The sequence below is a fragment of the Camelus ferus genome, chromosome 1 (assembly GCF_009834535.1).
Source record: "Camelus ferus isolate YT-003-E chromosome 1, BCGSAC_Cfer_1.0, whole genome shotgun sequence".
Classification (NCBI taxonomy): domain Eukaryota; kingdom Metazoa; phylum Chordata; class Mammalia; order Artiodactyla; family Camelidae; genus Camelus; species Camelus ferus.
In genome coordinates this window covers 92,873,437-92,895,656 of record NC_045696.1, presented here as the reverse complement: position 1 = coordinate 92,895,656, position 22,220 = coordinate 92,873,437, and the positions used below count along the sequence as shown (strand labels likewise).

The following is a 22,220-nucleotide window of genomic DNA, read 5'->3' as shown; positions in this document are numbered from 1 at the left end:
TTCTCCGATCACAGTAAATGAAACAATAATGAAAGCTTTAAAAAACTGTGTCTGGAAACATATGACACATTTCTAAATAGGAAATGAAACATATGTAAGTAAACACATGCACCAGTTATTAAAACTTGTGTGATGAAGTTAAAGCAGTTAGGGAGAAAACTGACGTTTTCAATTTATTAAAAAGCAAGGTAGATTAAAATCAGATAAGCTAATACTTCAACTCAAAAAGCTAGAAAAAAAACAAGTTAAGCTATAGAAAACAGAGGGAAATAAATTATAAACAAAAGGAGAACACAATGAAATAGAAAACAAACAGATATAACCTCAAAGGTGAGCGATTAAACCAAAAGCTGATCGAGGCGAGGGCTCCATAGCTCAGGGGTTAGATCACTGGCCTTGTAAACCAAAAGCTGGGCTTTTGAAGTAGCATTAAAAAAAAAAGAGAAATCTTGGACAAGACTAACCATGAACAAAAGAGAGAAAACACATTTAACACATGATGAAAATAGCAGTCTCTCATCAGCTTCTGAACTGCAATTCAATGAAATGTTATTTTCATCTACTCCAGTGTCTCTCTTAATTCGGCACAGGTAGCTCATTGCTCTGATAGTCGTCAGCAGCGTGGCCACCTCTCTGCTTTTCCTCCATGGAAACCGGAAAAATTCATCTGGACTGATTTCTAATTGGAATTATTTGTTCCTAGTAATTATTGAGCAAGAATCTTTCACCACGTACCTTCCTTCAGATTGGCTGAATTTGTCATAAAGCCATTGGGGATAAACTATGAGCAACCAACCCAGTTACATGATCTTCTTTATTTTAAATGAACACAGTTGTAACAAAAACTGACCAGTAATGAATGGCTTTTTGAAATGCATAGATTCTGTGACGTGTGGTCACACGGTATATGGTTTTAAACAAAGTTTTGAAAGTCAAAGAGCATATAAAACATTTTTTTTAAGCTTTGCTAACTTTGGGTAAGTTATGAGCCAACACTTTGACCAACGTTTAAATCATACACAGTTTCTTTGTGAGGCTGACTGCTTTGCCTCCCATCACTTTAAAGGTAGAGATAGACTGATCTACAGAATGCCAACATTTTTGGTGTTTGAGGCTCTTGGTTGTAGAATCCTCACACCCTAAGAACTAGGTCAAAGGTTCATATTTCTGCCATAACTTTGTTTCAAAATATCTAACCCTGGATAGAGAGCTGATACATTTTTTAAGACTTCCTTGGAAATGCCTCAACAATTAAGAACAGTTAAGCTCTGAGGTTTAAACAACAGCATCAAAGACTTCAAAAGAAGCTACCCATACCTTAAAGGATTGTTTTTCTAAAAAATCGGTTGAATCTTGCACTGCAACAAAAAAGCAAAGAAAATTCTAGGAAGGCTTTAATGTCTTCACCAGCAATTCAGTCCAAAAAAAATTTTTTTTTAAAAAGGAGGAAAGAAAATGTTCCTTAAAATACTACCAAGATCCTTGTTCCCATCCGAGCACTTACAGAACCCTGCCACATGCAAGACCTATGATAGAAATATCCCACATACAGAAGGCCCAGCTGCTTCTTCAGTCACGCCCCGCTTGAGACATCTTTAAAGCTTTAAATCTAAAGTCATAAAAAGAGATCTTAATGTTTTCTTAAAACTTCTCTAAAGCATTTACTTAAGACTTGCAAAGACATTTGACATAAACATTTCCTGGTTTGCCCTCTAAAATACTTGATACTTTAGAGATAAAAGGTATCTGAAGAGGGAAAAAATACAGAAGTAAAACCAGTTCAATATCTTATTTTATTTCTTTCTTACTTCCAAAAAGGACTGCCCAAATCATCATTTCTGTAGGTATAGACCTTGCCCTCCTCTTTAAGTTTGGCCTCTCTGGCTTCAGAAGCAGCTATCTCCCCCATACCATGAACATCTCCTATGGAAGGAACAGATGGGGAGGCAGGGCTCCCCACAACAGGACAAAAGTGAGATGTCACCAGGAAGGCCTGGGAACATGGCCAACCTCTCCATACAGTTTAAGGACAGTTCGCTCCTTGTATGACAACTAATTTCCCCTCCAGAGTCCCTCACTCCATCTCTGGTTCCTTCCACAGCCTATCTCATTCCTTCCTCTTCTTTCCTTTCCCTCATGTTGTTCCTCAGTGCAATGGGACTTTGCACTGATGTTTCCCCCAGTACAACCATCTCCAGCTTCCAAGGACAGGACCACAGGATCCGTGACTGTAAGAGGTCACAGATCCACGCCAGCCTCCATCTTCCATTCATTGCTGCCACTCACACCTCATGTTGTCTCTGCCCTTACCACCTCTGAGAGCATGTAGCTAGGAAACAAAATCTCTTTTGGGGAGGGTATAAACTCAGTGGCAGAGCACAGGCATAGCATGTGTGGGGTCCTGGGTTCAATCACCAGTATCTCCATTAAGATACATACATACATACATACATACACACACCTAATTACCTCCCCCTCCAAAAATAAAATAAATAAAATGTATATGGAAATTCAAATGACCTAAAATGGCCAAAACAATTTAAAAAATAAAAATAAATAAACCTAATTACCAATTACCTACCCCCCTAAAAAAAGATGAACATTTTTAAAAAAGGAAAGAAAGGGAGCACGAAAACATTAATCATAAAATACCACCCCTACACTTATTTTTACACATAAACAAATATCACCTACCTAGTCACTTAGAAAATCATTGCAAAACATAGATTATGCATATGACTTCTCTCCAAATAAGAGCCTTTCCTAAATTAATATTCCAGTTAATTACTAGCAATGACATTATTTTTGCACCAAATTCAACTTAACAGAAATCACTTCTGCTCCTTGGACGGAAGAGTAAATACAGCCTCAACTGGGCACCGCAGGTGAGTTCGGGCCCAAGGACTTTCCTCAAGGACCTACCCACAGGGAAAGGGCGTCTCAACTAACACCAACAAGCAGTGGAGTGAATTTCTGGACAGCTTCCTAAATGGTAGGAGTGATACAGCACTTCTAAGCCTTATGGATTCTAAATCTTAAACTCCTCTGAAACAAAAGAGAGGGCTCTTGAGGATTTTGCCAAGGGCTATTTTTTCATGTTACTTTGTCTTTATTCTGATCCTCACAGCAGCCTGTGACATCAGCAGATGAAATATTATCACCCTCTATAGGGGAACTGATCAAGTTACCCCATTATTTAAGTGTCAGGTGCCTATAATTACTCTCCGAAAACAGCAGCGATAATATCAAAGCATTTTAGTATGTGAAATTGTGGATGCAGGTTAAGTTTAGGAAGCATTTCTTTTCCTTGAGGGAATACAATTTCTCTCTCTTCAAAGAAAAAGAGAACAACATAGAGCAGGTAATATCAACTTCCAACAAGACAAAATAGCCTTTTGAAATATCTCAGCACATCAGTCACCTCCCATGTGTATATTATGTAAAGACAACCCCATGGGAAAACATACCTGAAACATTTGTCTGACTTTTCTCCGCGGCAGATTGACATTTAGTTTATGCATCAGTTGGTGTATCTCTTCAATGTTCAATAAGCCATCACCATTCTTATCAGCTTCCTCAAAGGTCTGCTTCACCCACTTGCAGAAAAGTCAAGAAAAACTCTTGTGTTTTTGTCAAAAGAAAAACTGCTTTCCCGGAATATTCACAGGACATTCATCATTAACACCAAACTTGAGAAGAAAGTCCTTTAAGGAGGCCCTGCAATCACAGGCTTTCAGTTTCATGAGGTACTAACAAAGACAAGTTCCAAATTTGCAAATATAAACTAGTATATATAAAATAGATAAACAACAGGTTTCTACTGTACAGCACAGGGAACTATATTCAGTATCTTGTAGTAACTTATGGTGAAAAAGAATATGAAAACGAATGTATGCATGTACATGTATGACTGAAACATTATGCTGTAACCAGAAATTAACACATTGTAATGGACTATACTTCAATTTTTAAAAACATTTAAAAATAAAAAAGAAATGGGGGGAGCACATATAAGTGATTCCCTTCACCATGAAATGAGACTCAAACCAAATCATTGGGAAGCTTTTTTAACTCAAATATTTTATCTAAACAGTTAAAGCATCTCAATGATGTAACGAAACCCCAAAGACACCAAATTCAGGCCTTATCTTCTCCCTCCGTGATTTTTGCATCAAGTACTTTTTTTACCTTCATAATACCCCACACTACATGATCTCTTCAATTCCCTTTTCTCAGTCCCACACTCACATTTAGAAATTTAGACCATCTTGTTCAATCTCCTCATTGTTCAGATAAAAGAAGAGAGGGAGAAATTTGGGAAGTACTAGTAAGAGAACTGGGCCTCACACCTACGTCTCTTGCAACCTGGTCTAGCATTCTTGTCTCCTACACAGAAGGCCTGTCTCTATGCTGTGCCTCTTCCTATTGCTAAGCTTTGCTGGTTCTTACCTAATAGACCCCAACTTCTGAATCAAGGGCAGTGATAGAAACTACAAGCCTGACAGGCTAGAGTTTGCTCTCAAAGCTCAGGAATGACACCAGATGCCTGAGGACATGAGTTTAGATACAAAGAACTTACATCATGTGAAGAGAGATTTGAAAAGACCCTCCAGAAGACGAGCCTTGGGTTGTTTTACATCGTGAGGAAGAAGAGTTATGGCAACAAATGGAAGAGTTTTAGCAGGGGGCTTTTTAAAAATGTATGATTCATAGTTGTTGGGGGTAAATTACAGAAGTTAGGAATGGTGTGTATACTTAGTAAACCAAACTGCGCTTCAAAATTCAAAGGGCAATGAAAAGAGGAAAAGAATGAAGGTGATGGAATAAAACCAGTAGGGAAAGGCTTAGGTTTAAATCCAAGAAATGGGAGAATGGGAGTAGGTCAGAAGAAAGGATGAATGAGTAATATTAGTTTATCAAGCAGGTGACATCAAACTGAGAGATTTTCATTTAAGACAAAAGACTAACTAACCTCCCAGTACTAACTCAGAACACTTACATTTCTTACAGGAGTCAGATTATGACTATAGGAGATTGTACCTTATAAAGTAAAAACAACCAGAAAGTTAAAGTCTTATTTCTTCTAAAGTAAAATAGAAGTGATTTTTCAATAGCAACTACCTGTTTCACATTTTGTCCCCTTCATAACACTTGAAAATAACCAGCCCAGTTCTTCCAAATTCAACTGTTCCTCGTAGAGTTCAGGCAGGACTTCATTCGATATGATACCTGGAAGTTAAAGGGTGACCCAGGACTAGGGGAGAAATGACTGAAGAATCACCAGAGTGAATCACTTGGGGCAATTACTAGTAAGTACCTGAATCCCATTTTTCCCTGTTTTCTGGGAACACAGTGTCCATTTCATAAGCTCTATTTCTGTTGACCGTAACACTGCTCTGTGCCCCATGAAATAAATTCATTAAAGAAGTGATGAGATGAGTCCAAGGATAGCAGTATTTCCATCCTTTTATTCTGTACTTCTTTACCCAAGCATCTCACTGACTTCTCCAGAGAGTAAGCAGAGGCAAGCAAACTCTAAGCATGGATATTCTGCAGAAACAAACCATTTTGGGTCAGCTTGTCTCTGCAAGACCTTCAGTGTCAACACACAAGCTGGTATTGACGATCAGTCTAGGAGACATGCGGTTGGTAAGGCAGAAACAGAGATAGAATCGGACCAAGAAATACACACCAGTTGGGGTTCTATGCTGACCTGGCCCTGTGACAGAGGGCCACTTATATCACTTCTTGGGGCTTCTATTTCTTCATCTACCTTGTCAGTGAGCATAACTAGATGACCTGGAAGCCCCTTCCAACTCTAGGATGCTATGAAAGGAAAAACCATTCTCTCAGTAACAGTACATATGGTATAAGATACAACGGCAGGTAAAAGTATTCTGATATCTCAAAGTTCTTCTTCATAATTAAGATATGAGCACCCAAGAAAGCCCTGAACTAATGATTCACAGCCATGTGCATGATAAATTTAAGAAAAGAGATAGTAATTCCACAGAGAAAAACTAGGAGAGTAAAAACTGAATGAAAAGTTACAGCCTCATTTTTTTTTTATCAAAAAACTTTGGAAGAATGTAAATAAAGCATTGAGTGTTATTATTTAGTGCAGGATAGGGACATTTTTCTGTAGAGGACCTGATAGTAAATACTGTAGGTTTTGCAGGCCATTCAGTCTCAATTGTAACTACTTAACTCTACCATTGTTACCAGAGACAATCCACAAGTGAACTGGCATGGTTATGTTCCAATAAAACTTTATCTGTGGATGCTGAGATTTGAATTTCATAAAATTTCATGCATCACAAAATTTTATTCTTCTTTTGATTTTTTTCAACCATTGAAAACCCATTCTTAGCTCAGGAGCCCACATAAAAAGAGGTGCTGGGCCAGATTTGCCCTTCAGGCTGCAGTTTGTAGGACTCCTGATTTACAGGGAAGGTGTGAGGCTTCAGTTTACAACATCCATGGGACTGCCTCAAGTCTTTTAGAGGTGAAAATTTCCCTAGTGGTATTGACAGGTAAACTGGGGGAATCGTGGAGGAAAAAGATCTGACAGATGAAAATGCTGAGATTGGGCACCAATGCCATCATCTTTGCGTGCTGGGGCCACCAAGCTTTCAGATGTCAATTTATCTGAACAGGAAAGCAAAAGATTAGCCAATCCTGATCTCTTGTGAGCAATTACAGTAGCTACTATTTATAAAATGCCTGCTATGTGCTGGACAGCATTCGAAGCACTTTGTGTATAACAACTCATTTGATCATCACACCACTACACAGGGTGTGTGCTATCATTAGCATCATCACCATGTTAGATAAAGACTCTGAAGCAGAAGAGCTGAGGTGACTCCTTCAAAGTTACACTGTACATGGCAGGGTCGGGGCTGAACCCCAGACAGGGCAGCACCCGTCTCAGTCCTCAACCACAACACTAGATTGCTTCTGACAGAAGTGAGTGCTGCATCTGCTGCCATTCCACATGGCCATCCTGCAGAAGTAACTTGGATTTCACTTTATACTGGATGGATTTTCTTCATACAACCATTTAAGATTCATTAATCTCATTATTCATTCACAGTTGAAATTTTCAGGCCTAATTGAAATGTAATGATAATGAACATCCCAGCTCTGTTCTCCTCAATTAATGTAATTAAATGTGTATCAAATCAAGAATGTCATTCGATTATTAAGATATTATCTAAACCCTTACCAAATTCTGACAAATCTGTATGAGAGTGGTTCCCTGACTCAACATAACTTTCCCTGTTTTTGACATCAGCTTTCTCTTCATTATTCATTAATTTCCTGTTTCCTTTTCTTTCCTCACTGTCATAAATATCAGCTCTTCTGTATTTTCTCTGTGTAGTTCTGGGGTACACTTGCTTTCCAGATAGCATATTTTTCAGAATAGGAAATTTCTCAGCCCTTAATCTGATTAATTTACATATGAAAACATTCCATTGCTAGTAAACATGGACAAAACAAATTAGGTTCAAAAACCTATTCACCTAAGCTGGTATATATTCAAGCTACAATATTAAAACTTTAGGATGTTAAATGTAATGGCCAAAATAGCCACAAAGAAAACAGCTATAGAATTTACACAAAAGGAAATGAGAAAGGAATTTAAACATTTTGCTATGAAAAAATCAACACAAAAGACAGTAATGCAGGAAACAAGGAACCAAAAAAGCTATACAGCATAAAGAAAAGAAACAGCACAACAACATGTTAATCCTTCCTTATCAATAATCATTATAATGTAAATGGATTAAACTCTCCAATCAAAAGACAGATTGACAGAATAGATAAAAACTCATAACCCAACTATATGCTATCTATAAGAGACTCACTTGAGATCCAAAGACACAAAGAGCTTGAAAATGAAAGGACAGGGAAAAATATTCAATACAAATCATAACCAAAAGAGAGCAGGGGTGGCGATACTAAATTCAGATAACAGAGTTTAAATCAAAAAAAGTAATAAGAGACAAAGAAGGACATTATGTATTAATAGAAGTCTCAATACAGCAAGAAGATAAAGCAATTACAGACATTTATGCATCTAATGACAGACTATCAAGATATATACAGCACAAACTGACAGAACTGAAGGGAGAAAGAGACAGTTCTACAGTAATACTTGAAACTTCAATACCTCACTCACAATGATGGATAGAACAACCAGACAGAATTAAGAAAACAGAGAATTTAAACAACACAATAAACCAACAAGATCTAACCGACACATACAGACACTGTATCCAACAACATATACATTCTTCTCAAGTGCATAGGGGACATTTTTCCAGGATAGATTATATTTTAGGCCACCAATTAAGTCTCAATAAAAAGATAGACAGCAGAAAGAAGGAAATAAGATGAGAGTGGATATGAAATAGAAGAACAATTGAGAAAAATCAATGAAGCCAAGTAGTTCTTTCAAAAAAAATCAAGAAAACTGACAAACCTTTAACTGGGTGGACAAAAAGAAAAAGAGAAGAGATCAGTACTAAATCAGAAAGCAAGGTGGGGGCATTACTACCTATTCTACATAAATAAAAGGGACTGTAAGAGACTACTGTAAACCACTGTACACCAACAAATTGGATACCTAGACGAAATGGACAAATTCCTAGAAACAAAAAACCGACCAAAACTAAACCACAAAGAAATAGAAAATCTGAATAGATTCATACTTAGCAAGGATATTGAATCAGTAATCAAAAATCTCTCAACAAAGAAAAGTCCTGGATTTGATGGCTTCACTGGTGAATTCTACCAAATATTTAAAGAACAAATACCAATCCTTCTCAAATTTTTCCCAAAAAATTGAAGTGGAGGGAACACTTCCTAACTCATTCTATGAGGCCAGCATAACACTGATAACAAAGCCAGACAAAGACACTGTAAGACGACTATAGACCATTATCTCTTATTTACATTGATGCAAAAATCTTCAACAAAATACAGTTGACCCTTGAACACCTTGGGTCTGAGATATGTGAGTGCACTTATATGTGGATTTTTTTTTCAATAGAGAAGTACTGTAGCGCTACACAATCTGCAGTTGGTTGAAACCACAGGTGCAGAACCTCGGATTTGGAGGGCCAGCTGTAAAGTTATACTCAAATTTTCAACTGCTTGGAAGGTCTGTGCCCTAACTCCTGCATTGTTCAAGGGCCACTAATAAATAAAATTCAACAGCATGTTAAAAGGATTATACATCATGACCAAGTGGGATTTATTCCTGGGATACAAGGATGGCTCAACGTATGAGAATTAATCAATGTAATATGCTGTATCAACATAATGAAGAAAAAAAAACCACAATCATCTCAACTGATGCAGAAAAAGCATTCAACAAAATTCAACATCCTTTCATGATAAAAACATTCAACAAAACAGGAATAGAAGAAAACTACCTCAACATAATGAAAGCCATGTATGAGAAAGACCACACCAAATACTACATTCGATAATTAGAGACTGAAAGCGTTTCCTCTAAGGTCAGGAACAAGACACAGATGCCTGCCTTCGCTGCTTCTGCTCAACATAGTGTTAGGAAGTTCAAGCCAGAGCAACTAGGCAAAAAAAAAAAAAAAAAAAAAAAAGAAAGATAAAGAAAAGGCACCCAAATTGGACAGGAAGAAATAAAAAATTATCTCTGTTTTTAGATGATATGATCTTATATGTGGGAAACTTTAAAGATTTGCAGAAGAGCAGAGCAATACCACCCTTCTCACTAATTTCTTTTGCTTTGAAAAAGTTATTTTTCATAAAAACATGTCAATATGTAATAGAGTTTATCATATTTTAATGAGATATTTTTGAAGTTCCCAGATTTAATTTCTAATATGACAGCAGATGGAACCCAAATAAAAACTCTTTGGAGTCTTCAGTTTTTAAGAATGCAAAGCAACCTGAGAGCAAAGTCCAATTATGTTCATTTCCCTTGTCAGAGGTGGGTTTAGGATGGGTCTGCAATTGCATTTCTGGCCAAACTCCTGGAAACTTTCTTTGCTCTTAAAAAAAAGAGTTTATAAGAAGAAACTCTGCTTCCTCTGGGCAGGGCTTCTCTGTGTTTGGAGCTGCCACAGATCTCTTTAACCCAAAGGTATCCAGCTACAGGACCAAGCCAACACGCCAAGAATGGCAGAACCAAGTCTCTGATGACATTACTGAGCCACTGAATTAACCAACTCTTGAAACTGCTCCACCTCAGATCTCTTGTGCATGAGAAAATGAATATTCTTTATTGTTTTAGGCACTGTTAGTATGGATCTGTGGTTTGCCCCAGAAAGCATTCTTAATGATTCAGTATTCGTTTTTTATCAAATGTAAAGGAGTTAAGACCCAAACTCACAGAAAAAAAGCACAGTAAGTTAATCCCTATGTTTGTGTTTTGTTCATTTATGAATCCTAGGTGCATTTAGCTGCATGTTGTGAATACCGATGGAAACATCACGACTCATCAGCTTCGACCTTTGCACAGTCGACATCCTTCTATGGACTAAGTATTTCCACTCTGCTCCAACAACGCCCTGGGTGAGGGATTACAGCCAGAGCAGCACAAGCTCATCACTCCTGGAGAAAAATTCGGGTGCAAGAGCAAGGAGGCAGCACTATTCCCCACATGGACAAGGCGATCATGTTCCTTTAAGACCGCTCAAAATGTGAACAAGGGAACCAGAGCCGTCAGCAAATCTAATACCCTCGATTTACAGAGAAGGAAACTGTGGCCAGAAAGGCCAAGCATGCCACGTGAGCAGCTTGAACCCAGCAGAAGAGGTGCCTTCAGACCAAGCACATGAATCACTGATCTTGTCAGCACCGCAGGACCATGAGAATAGGTTTAATCAAGAATGAGGCTCGGACTCCACTTCCTTGAACCGTTCAGAGAGGGTCAACCCTGTTAAGTAAAAAAATAACTTCCCCTTGAATATCAATCAGTTCAGTTTCCAAACTGTGAATTAAGAAGAGAGAAAAAGCAGGAAAGAACTTAATACCGGGCACATAATTGGAACCCCAAAAGCATTTGTTAAACTAAAAGGGCTTCCTAACAAAGTAGGATTTTCTCTAATTCAAATAGGTGCTTCCCCAGCTACCTCATCTCTCTTAGGAAACTTCAGGCTGCTTTTGGAGACTTCTCAGATTGTGACGCCAAATCCAGGCTCCTCAGAAGAAGCCTGCTCCTGAGTTCACACCAGCTCAACTTCCTACATGTTCTGTATGTTCGTTTACTTGGGGTGAGAGTGAGGAGGGGACAGAAAAGTGCTCGGGAGAGGTAAATAAAGAGACAGCAAGGAAAGTGGCTTTAAGCCTCAAAATTATGGGAAAATACAGTCTAATCCTTACACACACACATACACGCACAGTTCAAATTTAACATTCTAGGGAGGATATTGGTCGTGGGTCCTCTGCCTTTTAGCAAGAGAGTCTTCGTCACTGATGCCAGCCATCAGGTACTTGAGGCCTGTGATCCAGGTGCGGGCCTCCTCGGGATTGGAGGTGATGAGATCCAGGGACTCCATGTGGTTGCCATGGTAGATGGTGAAGCAGCAGCTGGGGTCGAAGCTCCCCTCAGCCTGTCTGTGGAATATCTCAGACTGTCGGCCCTCAGTGACTTTGTAAATGGAGTCAATAAGAACTGTGGGGGAAGGGGGAGACACAGTTACGTGGCAGGTGAAGATATGCGTACGGATTAAGAGAAAGAAAAGCCAGATCGTCTTAAAATCTAAAAATAAGATGAACACATCCATCATCTGTGAGCTGTGGTGTGAAGTTCGAATGTGAAATACAAGCTTCATCGTTTCCTGCCAGGAACCTTCTCCACGTACCCCTTTACCTCTCCAGGGTGCTGGGTCGGGATGTGTTGAAATTTATGACAGTAAGACAGATATGCCTGGTAGGGCAGGAAGACTGGGAGAAAAGGGGGCTATAATATGTCAAATGTGTGGTTTCTACATTTATGCAGGGAAAACATACAAAGACCTAGAGCCGACTTTGGCGACTTATAATACGCGTAAGATGACAGTTCAACGTCAAAGGGAAAAAAACACATTTGGTAGGAACTGAACAGCAGAGCTAAATGTGATTGGGATTTATAGAGAGAAAGCTGTGAGGGTGAAGGCAGAGCAGAGCTTAGAGAGGCGGGGGCGGGGAACCAGGTGGCGGCCCAGGGGAAGAGACATGAAGACACGGAAACGCTGGACCCGCAGCAGGGATGCTGAACAGGCTGTTTACGCTGGAGTGAGAAGCTCAAGAGGGAGAGTAACGGGAGACAAAGCTGGAAAGGTAGGTAGAGGCTAGATCTGGGGGAGCTGGAGTAAGACCAGAGATCAGCATTATTTAGGTGGGGCAGCCACTGCAGGTCTGCATCAGAGAAGCATTGGAAAGGAGGATTACTTTAGATTAAAACAGTTTTTTGTTTGTCTGCTTACTTGTTTTGGCACATGAATGAGAATTGTTGCATTTTTTTTAATATCTTCTTTGGGGGAGCAGCTAATTCGGTTTATTTTTCTACTTATTTAATGGAGGTACTGGGGATTGAACCCAGGACCTCATGCATGCTAAGCCCACGCTCTACCACTGAGCTGTACTCTCCCCCTTGAAGTGCTGCAATCACATTGATTGCCCATATACACCATCCACCCGTCTGCTCTGCCTTACTGGCAGAGTCCCAATTTTTCTCTCTTTCAAGTCATTCTCCACATGACTCATGGGGAAATGAGCCTGTGCCCAGCCCCAGGGCAACTTCTGGTGGGTCTAAGCCATTGGGGTGGCCCCATTGCTATGTCCTCTGACTGATTTAGTTGTGGGAACGTAACCCAGTTCTAACCAAGGAGACATGGGCACTCTGCTTTGAGGGAAGGGCCTGGGAAGGGGTTCTTCCTCTCTACAAAAGAAAGAGATGGACCTTTTCTGCATCTTCACGATTCTAGCAGTTGTGAAGCCATGTTACTGCTGCCTTGATTACAAGGTCAACACACAAGGGACAGAGCCAAGATCACTCAGGGAAACAGAACTAGAGACTCAGCACCCCACACCTGTGGCCAGACAATCTCTGCGTTTCTTGTTATGCCAGAGAATAAATGTGTGCATTGTGTAAGCCTGATTTCATCCTGGTCATCTGTGACTTGGACAGGAAAGCATCTTAACTGACAGGGGCAGAAGAAATTACAGAGTGGAGACTGGTTAGGAGACTTCAAAACAGGCCACCAGAAAGTTGAAGAGAATTTGGGTCAATAAGGTTCCTGTGAAAACAGGAAGGAAGGAGCAGACGAAGAGAGACGTGACGGAGGACCAAATGCAGACTTGGTGCTGAGTGTAAAAGGTGTGGGAGAGGCTTTACGGAGGAGGCAGATCAAAGCTATTTTACTTGATGTCATTAAAACAACTCTGTTATCTCATTCATCAGTGAACCGTGCTCAGAATATGGCCATATACATTAAATCCCATTGGATTTATAATGTCCTTCACTTTTTATAGGAAAATAAAAGGCCTTTAGTGTAAAATCTCAATATCCCAACTGAAAAAAAATACATGTCTCCAATACAGGGGAAATATTACCATTTATTGCACTCATGGGTAAGAAAACTTTTACGGACTTAAATTCCCCCAAAATAATTAACAAAAGAATAAATGGTCATCACTTTTTTGGTCTCTCCACATTCTCTAACAACTGACCCTAAAACCTGCAAAAATAGGAAAGTTCTACAGATCTGAAGCTTCCACAGAGCCCACTCAGTTATAACCCATGTGTTACTGTGTTAAGCCAAGCAAAGAATCCAGAAGATGTCCTTACTTTTTGCCTTCTCGCTCTTCCGAGAGGGTCTCCATCGGAGGCGAGTCCGGTGCTCATCCAGGTAAAAGAGCCGGACGAGCCCTTTGGTCCCGCGCTTCAGTTTGATCATCTGTGTCCCCGACTGCATCACACTCATGCATCTTTCAACTGCAAACGAGATCACAGCACATTCAGCTCTCACCCAATGCACGTGTGCCCTGGTGTTCAGAAATCTTACTGTCAAATAAAACCTTTGACTCACACTCTCAAAACGCCAAGGACCACGAGACAAATTTAGAAGAGGTAATCTGGAAAGAGCAGTTCAAGAATTGATTCATCAGGCTTAAGCCAGTAAAAAGTCTTACTGACAGAAATAAAATTCTACTTCTAGATAAACAATGCATTACTGCTGCACAGAACATCTTTTGTTCTAACTGGCAACGCGCTTTTTGGTATAAGACCGACGGTAATTTGATACTTGAATTTATGTTCATAAAGCAAGTTCTCAGACTGCACATTAAATCTTGTGAGCTTTTATATAGCCAGCTGTAAAAACATCCTATGATAATACTTTAAAATGCAATTAACAAAAAACATGATTGGCAAAATGTTTCAGCAATTGTTGAAGGTGGATGATGGCAGTATGTGGGTTTGTATTATTTCAATTTTAGGTATGCTTGAAAATAGCTAAACAAATCTTTTAAAATGTGATCAGAAAAAAATCAAGCTCTCACAATTGAACATAAAGTGTTTATTAATGAATTTAGCTGCTAGAATGTTCTACCTAGGGAAATAAATTGACTGAACTCAGGTAAAATCCAATCACTTATTACCCGTGTAAATGCTCTCATTTAAATTCTCTGCTTTGAGATGAACCTTGATGGAAGTGGGCATCTGCCGGTGTTGCCTGTTTCTCTTTCTTTGTTAATAGCACCCACTTTTCCTTTGGAAATACTTCTTTCCCATTTCATGTGCGTTTGGTGGCCTGTCACCTCAGTCAAGAAATGGGCACCTGACTTAAACTTAGAGCAAATCTGACTCCCTTCTAAGAAACACGCATCCTGAGTAGAACACTGAATGAAAACAGAACCGAACATTTCAAAGGCCAAGACTTAAGGGCTGCTGTTGACTGGCTGCCCCGAGATGTTACAGTTGTCACAGTTGCTCTTCCTGAGGCTAGCAAATTATTCCATTTTTCCCTGGGTTCTGCAAGTTACAGAATACTCTTCCAAATATCCTTCTTTTCATCGCATCACACAGAAACAGCTTCTGTTTCACTGACTAATATTCAGGCATAAATGTAACCATTAGAGCACCAGAAACAACCGGCTCTGTGTACCTACCTTATCAAGTAGTATGCTGTTAGGTCAAAGAACTGCAGTAAATAAACCTCAACAGTGTTAGACTTCAGCTTTTTTGGCTAACTTGTTTTTACTAGGAGAGAATTTGATCCCAAAGCTTAACACTGTGAGCACAGATTACTCAAGTTAACATCAATACAACCAATTTTCACTCTTCTTCCATGAAGAGCCTTTTCTTCCCCCAAGGAATGAAGGGAAGGACCACATAAAATTAAGGATGGTTTTAGGATTTGACACTGCCAGAAAGGAGAAGTATAGGTTGCTCTTATTCACTTTACCTGACATGTCAGACATGCAAGTAATAAAAATACTACTTAAGAAAACAAACACACAAACTTAAAATGCTTACTTTGAAGCACAGGACAAAATTTGAGATTTGGCTTTATGCACATTAGTAAAACTTACCCACCACTGAGCCCCATTCATTTAGGTAATGAGAGCCACAGATGTGAATTCTTGACAGCTACCCTGCCCATTCCACACCAGTAATTAGAAGTAGAAGAACAGAAGAGAGTCAGTGCATCAGGATAAAGTCATCAAGTCAAACCAAGCAAGCCAGACTCCCAGAAAAGTCTATTAGAGCTTCTGTGGCCACTGACATTAGGTCTCATCAGGAAACAGATATTTACAGAGCAACCCCTACTCCAGGGTTATGTAATGAGGCAAAGCAGACAACAAGGAGACTCTGTCTTGGATTTAAAGAGGTTAAATTTTAAGAGAATGAAATCTCTAAAGAGATATTTTATTAATGGCAGTTTAGAGCTGTGGTCAAGAACACAGAATTTGGATCCAGACATCCTGGGACAGAATTCCAGATCCGCCATATACTAGCTCTATGACCTTGGGCACAGTATTTAATCTCTCGGTGCCTGTTTCTTCATCTATAAAATAGGAATAATATCATTTACCCCTTGAAATGTTAAGGGCTGAATGAGTTAATTCATGTAAAGTACTAAAAACAGTAGCTATTAGTATAGTTTTATTATTGAAATTAAAAAAAAATGCCAAGACAAAAATACATGTGGGAGTACCTGGTAAAAGAGAATATGATGTGCTCCAATGGAGAGAAGTGTAATAACCCAATGGTAATAAAACAGGTCAGTGGAGATTTGGGGACAGGAAAGAGCAGGGCTATGATCAGAGGATAGGTAAAGATGACCCTCTGTCCTTGGTACCTAAAAGGGAATTAACAGGATACATGATTTTGGGGGCTGGATAAGACTAGGTGTGGGGGGTTGGGAATGCCAGATGATAAGATTTTAATCCAACAGCAATGCAATGAGATTTACAAGATACTTCTGAGCAATGGAGGGGGTGGGATAAAAGATATAATTCAGAAAGATGTTTGGGAAGAGAGAATAAAATGAATTGTTTACATCAGGGAGGAAAACTGAATTAACTGCACCATCAAAGATCTAGAGCAAGGACTGCAGACCTCTTACAAGGACTGTCTACATCCGACACAGTGCCCTCTTCTTTGTTCACACTGCACCTCCCTTCCCTCTGTTTTTCCCAGCCCCATTTCTTTTTCCTGAAATGGAATCGCTATGACTACAACATCAACATTTTAACAGGAAAAGCACAAAGATATAAAAGTTTAATCTGTTACGTGAGCTACTAAATACCACCTACCACTTGACAAGCATCATCCAAAGAAATGCAACCATTTTAGAAAGTGGGATCCAAGCCCTCAGAAACGGAGTGCGCCTGAATAATATATTAAATGTTCACTAGCTTCACATTTATCCCACCAACTCAGCCACGGGCTAAGACGCCAGCATCATCCACTGCAGCAAGCAAGTATACATAGTCAAAACGTCCTTGGCAGGGCTGGCATCTGAAACAACGTGCTACTTAAATTATTTACGTAGCTGCCTTATGCTTTCTCCATGATGTTCCCTATCACACAGAAACACCATTTGGTTAAAGTCAAATTGAAAAATCAAGTCCAGGAAAGTCTTGAGACTTCTCCCTTCCTCAAACCTGGGAGTAGTCAGTCCACTAGAGCTGTACAGCTAACCAGAGACGGAGCCCCCCAGCCATTCCTCATAACTCATCCCTCTGAGTAATAATCACCCATGTCCAAGACGAAATATTCTTCCAGTGTCATCTAAGTTACTTCAGGGTCAGCATAATTTCTCCATGTTCTGTCTTCAGCTGAGATAGATAACAGTAATTACCACTCTCTATAAAAGTCATTCTCCAGCCATGCTGGATCAGTAGATTCCATAAAATCAGATGAGAAACAAGGGAACAAAGGCAAGACTCCAGTGGCAGGTGAACAAGGGAAGCGTTCCGGAGGCGTCAGATGAAGTAACCTCATCACACATTCCGAGTACTGGAAGGTGTCTGCGGCTAGTCTGTAATACAGGCTACAAATTCAGGCAGATACCAACAATCTCTCTGATCCCATATTCTCCCTCTGGTATCCTTAATATTTTTACAAAAGTTTATTTGGATAGAGTGCAGCAATGTTTAAGAATGTTAAGGGAAAGAACCTACTGTACAGCACAGGGAACTATATTCAATTTCTTATAATGACATAATGGAAAAGAATCTGAAAAGAAAAAATATGTATCTATGTTTATGTGTAACTGAATCATTTTGCTGTACACTTGAAACTAACATTGTAAATCAACTACACTTCAATAAAAATTAAAAAAAAAAAAAATAAGAAAGAAACAGGCATTCGCCCATTATATAACACACACACTGTTCTTGTCCATTATGCCCCAGATCTCAATATGAACACAAATTTGACGTACTGGTTGCAATCCTGATATTTCAGCCATTTGGCACTCTGCTTTTTTTCATTTGTATTATAAACAGTTTTCCATGTCTCTACACCATCTTAATAATTATTTTAATTGCTGCCTAACAGGATAGCATAAATATTTAAAGAGCAGAACAGATGAGTAGGGAATTACATTTCCAACATTATTACATAATTAGAGTTTTAAAACTCTTAACAGAGTCTCATCTGTAAAATGAAAGGCACCACAAAGCACTCTATGACGTCCTTTAGAATTCAACTCTTTAAAAGGATTAAATCAATCGTTTCTGCCACAGTCAGTTTAAAATGAGTAAAGTTCCTCGGGGGTTATCAGCTCACTAAGTTCCTCAAGCAGAAAATGCTGTTTAAAAATACACTTCTGAGTTGAAGTACTGTGATAGAAAGTACCATTTGGGGGAAGGGGGTGGGTTCCCAACATTCCTACTCAGGCTAGATGGCATCCAAGAGGGTTTACTTCTTCAAGCCAAGGTTGAATGAGAGATAACCACATCCTGTTAGGAATGCCATACATGCCACCTGATGGTGATCTGTTTTAGCAGCTTTGAAATATAGCTTACATACATGAAAATTCAGCTGTTTTAAAGGTACAGCTTCATGACTCTGGTATATTTAGAGCTGTGTGAGGATCTAAACTGAGACTGTTTCCATCACGCCCATCGGCAGGCACTTCCCACTTTCAGCCACAGCCCTAGACGACCCCTGACCTACTTTCCCGTGTCTGCACGTAGGCCTTTTCTGAATATTTCAAATAAATGAAAATCATGCATTATGTGGCCTCTGTCACTCAGCATAATGTTTCTGAGGTTCCCGTGGTGACTGTGTTCATTTATTCTGTCTTCTCTTTCCGCTATTCCCCTGACATCACATTAAACTCTTCTACCGCTGCTTAGGGTGAAAATGATGCAGAATGAGAGATGGGCTGAATAAATAACATACACATGCACACAATGGAGTACTACACAACTATAAAGGATAAGAGGGTCTCTGTGAACTGATGCGGAGTTTCCAGGAGTAAGTGAAGGAGGCAAAGTGTAAGCAAGCATGTATACATATACAGTATGCTACTTTTTACATAACAAAGGATGGGTCTTTTTTTAAATATATAAATAGCTGCTTATCAATACAAACAGAAACACAAGAAGGATAACCCAGAAAACAATAAAGCTGGTTACCTCTAAGCGTGAGAGAGAACTGAGTAAAAAGATAAGAAAGGCAGTGACACCTCTCTTAGTATCCTGTATGTTCAAAATTAAAATTCAACCAATGAGAATGAGAGGAGGGGAAATAAACACAAAAAGTGAACAAAAACATACACACGCACACACCAAGCTACTTGTGTATGGATTTGTATGTTTGTGGATATAGATACCTACGTACGTTTCTTAGCTCTGTTCTTTTAAAGGCCAAGAAGCAAAATCACCTCCACCAGTAATAACCACACTTGGTGCCCTGCTCATTCTCTACTTTAAAGGTCACTTTGAAATGGTTTCTCACACACAGGGTCACAGCCATGCTTGTGTTGAGGTCATACAAAAATATCACTTGCACTCTTTTGTCAATGCACCTATTCTGGGACACTGATCAACAAACTGCATTAGCGAGCAAAAAAAAAAAAAAAAAAAAAAAAAAAAAAAGTCCAAATCTTCTGCAAGAGAATCTTTTCAGCAGAAAGGTACATGAAAAATGTGAATTGATGTCTTGCCAGCTTCCACAGATCAGAGTAAATCTGTGTAACTAAAAGGGATTAGTTTCTGAAAACAATTTCATTTCTATCTGAAAAGGGTGCCAAATAATGCAGGTAATGTCTCTGTCAAAGGAAGGAGAGGGAGATTGCCCCGAAGCATCAGAACAGAAGTAAAGGGTATGCTAAATTCTCAGCACAGACCAAAAACGTATTTCGGGACCTGGTACATGGTGAGCACTGAGACCTCTTGGTGATGGGCTGGATGATAATGGGTCCAGGCTCAGGGGCAGAAGGAGGGCTAGCAGAAAGAGTTCTGGTTTGGGTTCGGTCGCTAACCAGCTGTGTAAAATTCAGAAGGTCACAGTGTATCGCTGATTATTTCACTTCCCTCAACCCAGAAATGCCTTTTCCTCTAAGTTCTGTGAGTCTATAAACAGCTGATGTGGCTTTCACAAGTATTATTTTATCTTTCCATACGCTGAGAGCCTCATTCATCCAGAAGCCTATTAGAATAACTTGAAAGAAAAACAAAAAACCTGATTAACATCTGGATATCTTACAACAGACACGAATTCTCCAAGTGACCGTTATATAAAATATAACTGCTCTCACAAGGAATGGCGTCAACTTGAAACACTCTTCTTTGCCAGTAATAAGGCCTCAAAGTCAAATAATAGCTTATGACTAAGTGTGCTTTCAAACAGCGTAGAGAGCGCCACGCTCATTAAGTCATGATTCTTCCCACTGAAGAGCAAACAATGCAGAGTTCATTGATTTTTTTTTTTTTCATTGCCTAAATCACTCCTGGGAGAAGATGAGATTATCTGAAAGGCTTTTAGAAACTAATTGGTTAGCAGTAACATTTTGGAACTTGTTTGCCAACTCTACCTGCACATAGTCTGCAAGGTTATTAATACGTATGGGAGGATTTAGGTCAAAGAAAGGGTGAAATGAATTAATCAGTAACTTTTTAAATGTCAGAACCTTTTTTCTATTTTATAAAGCCTTTCACATAATACTTTCCTTTTTATTAAGACCCATTTTATATTCAACAGTAGTTTCTGTCCCATATTGATTGGCCCTGAGAAACAAATGAAATACAAACAAGAATTCATAACAATACAGTTTTGTTGGTTTTACTTGATGTTATCCCATGAGGAAGGGGGATGTGAATTAATTTTTAAAATTCTAAATTTGGTCCCATCTACCACGTAAAGCGTTTTCTATGTCAACGTAAGATCAGAAATGACGATGTCGTCACCATTCCACAGTATGGTTTATTATGAGATACATATATATATAAAGGACTACAGGTCCTGCTCTGTCATTTACTTAGTGATATGACAAACTGGCTATGTGGGAGCAAAATTCCCAAGCTACAACAGATACGATTGTATTTGTAGTTCTCCACCCTGGCTACACATTAAAATCACTTGGGGACCTTCTTTAAAGTGTTGATCACAGATCCCCACCACATGTCAATTAAATCAGCATCTCTCAGGGTGGAGCTGGACGGAGCATCTATTTTATTCGTTGGTTTGTTTAAACTTCCCAGAGTCTACTGTGCACCCAGACTGAAGACTGCTGACATAACATTAGGTGACTTATTCCTCTTAAGATCTCTGTGAAGTAAGTGGAGATAACTAACTGCCTCTCACTGTAGAGTCAGAGAAATGAAGAACCTGTCTGAGGTCATAAAGCTAGGCAGCACCAGAACCAGGTTTAAATCAGGTGCCCTGTGCCCTCGGGCAGCTCTCCTTCCATCTCACCACATGGAAAGTCTGCCTTCAAGTCCTGCCCAGGCCACTAACTGGCCCATCACTGATAAACCTTTCCAACACCTCTGACTCCAGTTTTCTGATCTATAAAAATAACTAATCGGTTTGCTGATTCCTTAGACCCCTTCAACCAAATACTTAAAGTCTGTAATACACCAGGTCTAGCTTTTAGAAACTTTATATATCACAGTGATACTACTTCACATGAATACAAGACTAGTATGTAGTATGTAAAAATAACAATAAAATAGGGGATGCAATGGAAAAAATTAAGGACAAAAAGGAATGGGGCTGGGGGATGTGGCATGGATCAGCTGAACTCCAGAGGAGACAAAGTCTGAGCCTGACCCCCGAAGACCGTGATGAGAGCGCTTGGTGCCTTTTTTAAATGGTTCTTGTTCCAGGTCTGTGTACATTTTTAATCCCCACTTAGCACATGTAAACAGTAGCTGTGAGTACTCTAAAGGAATTATACTCTGTTTACCACCTTAAAAACTAGACCTCAGTATTTGTTTTCAGTAACTAGAAAGCCAGTTTCATTTATTGCTTACTCCTAACCTTCTTGGTTGTTTCCTGGGTGATGCTGGGCAAAGGGACTTAGTGAGGTTTAACCTTCCCTAAAGCCAGTAACATATTTTCTCTTAGTTCTACGAGAACTGTCATGTCAAAGCACAAAAGCATGTCTACTGGGAGCATGTTAAAAAGAATAAGAAGTTTACTAGACCACACATTAATTTCAGAATGCTAGCTTCTTGTCTGACTTGAGCTAACGCTCAAGATAGACATATACACGGCTGTTAGG

General features: G+C 39.3%; 1 protein-coding gene across 1 annotated transcript in view; it reads right to left on the bottom strand.

Moving 5' to 3' along the window:
- The window catches only part of PLCH1 (phospholipase C eta 1), a 198,116-nt gene that overhangs the window by 73,100 nt on the left and 102,796 nt on the right, over positions 1–22,220 (bottom strand). Inside the window, 3 exon segments of the mRNA XM_032485844.1 lie at positions 3,468–3,597; positions 11,422–11,665; positions 13,823–13,969. Of these exon segments, the coding sequence (XP_032341735.1) occupies positions 3,468–3,597; positions 11,422–11,665; positions 13,823–13,969 (521 nt within the window).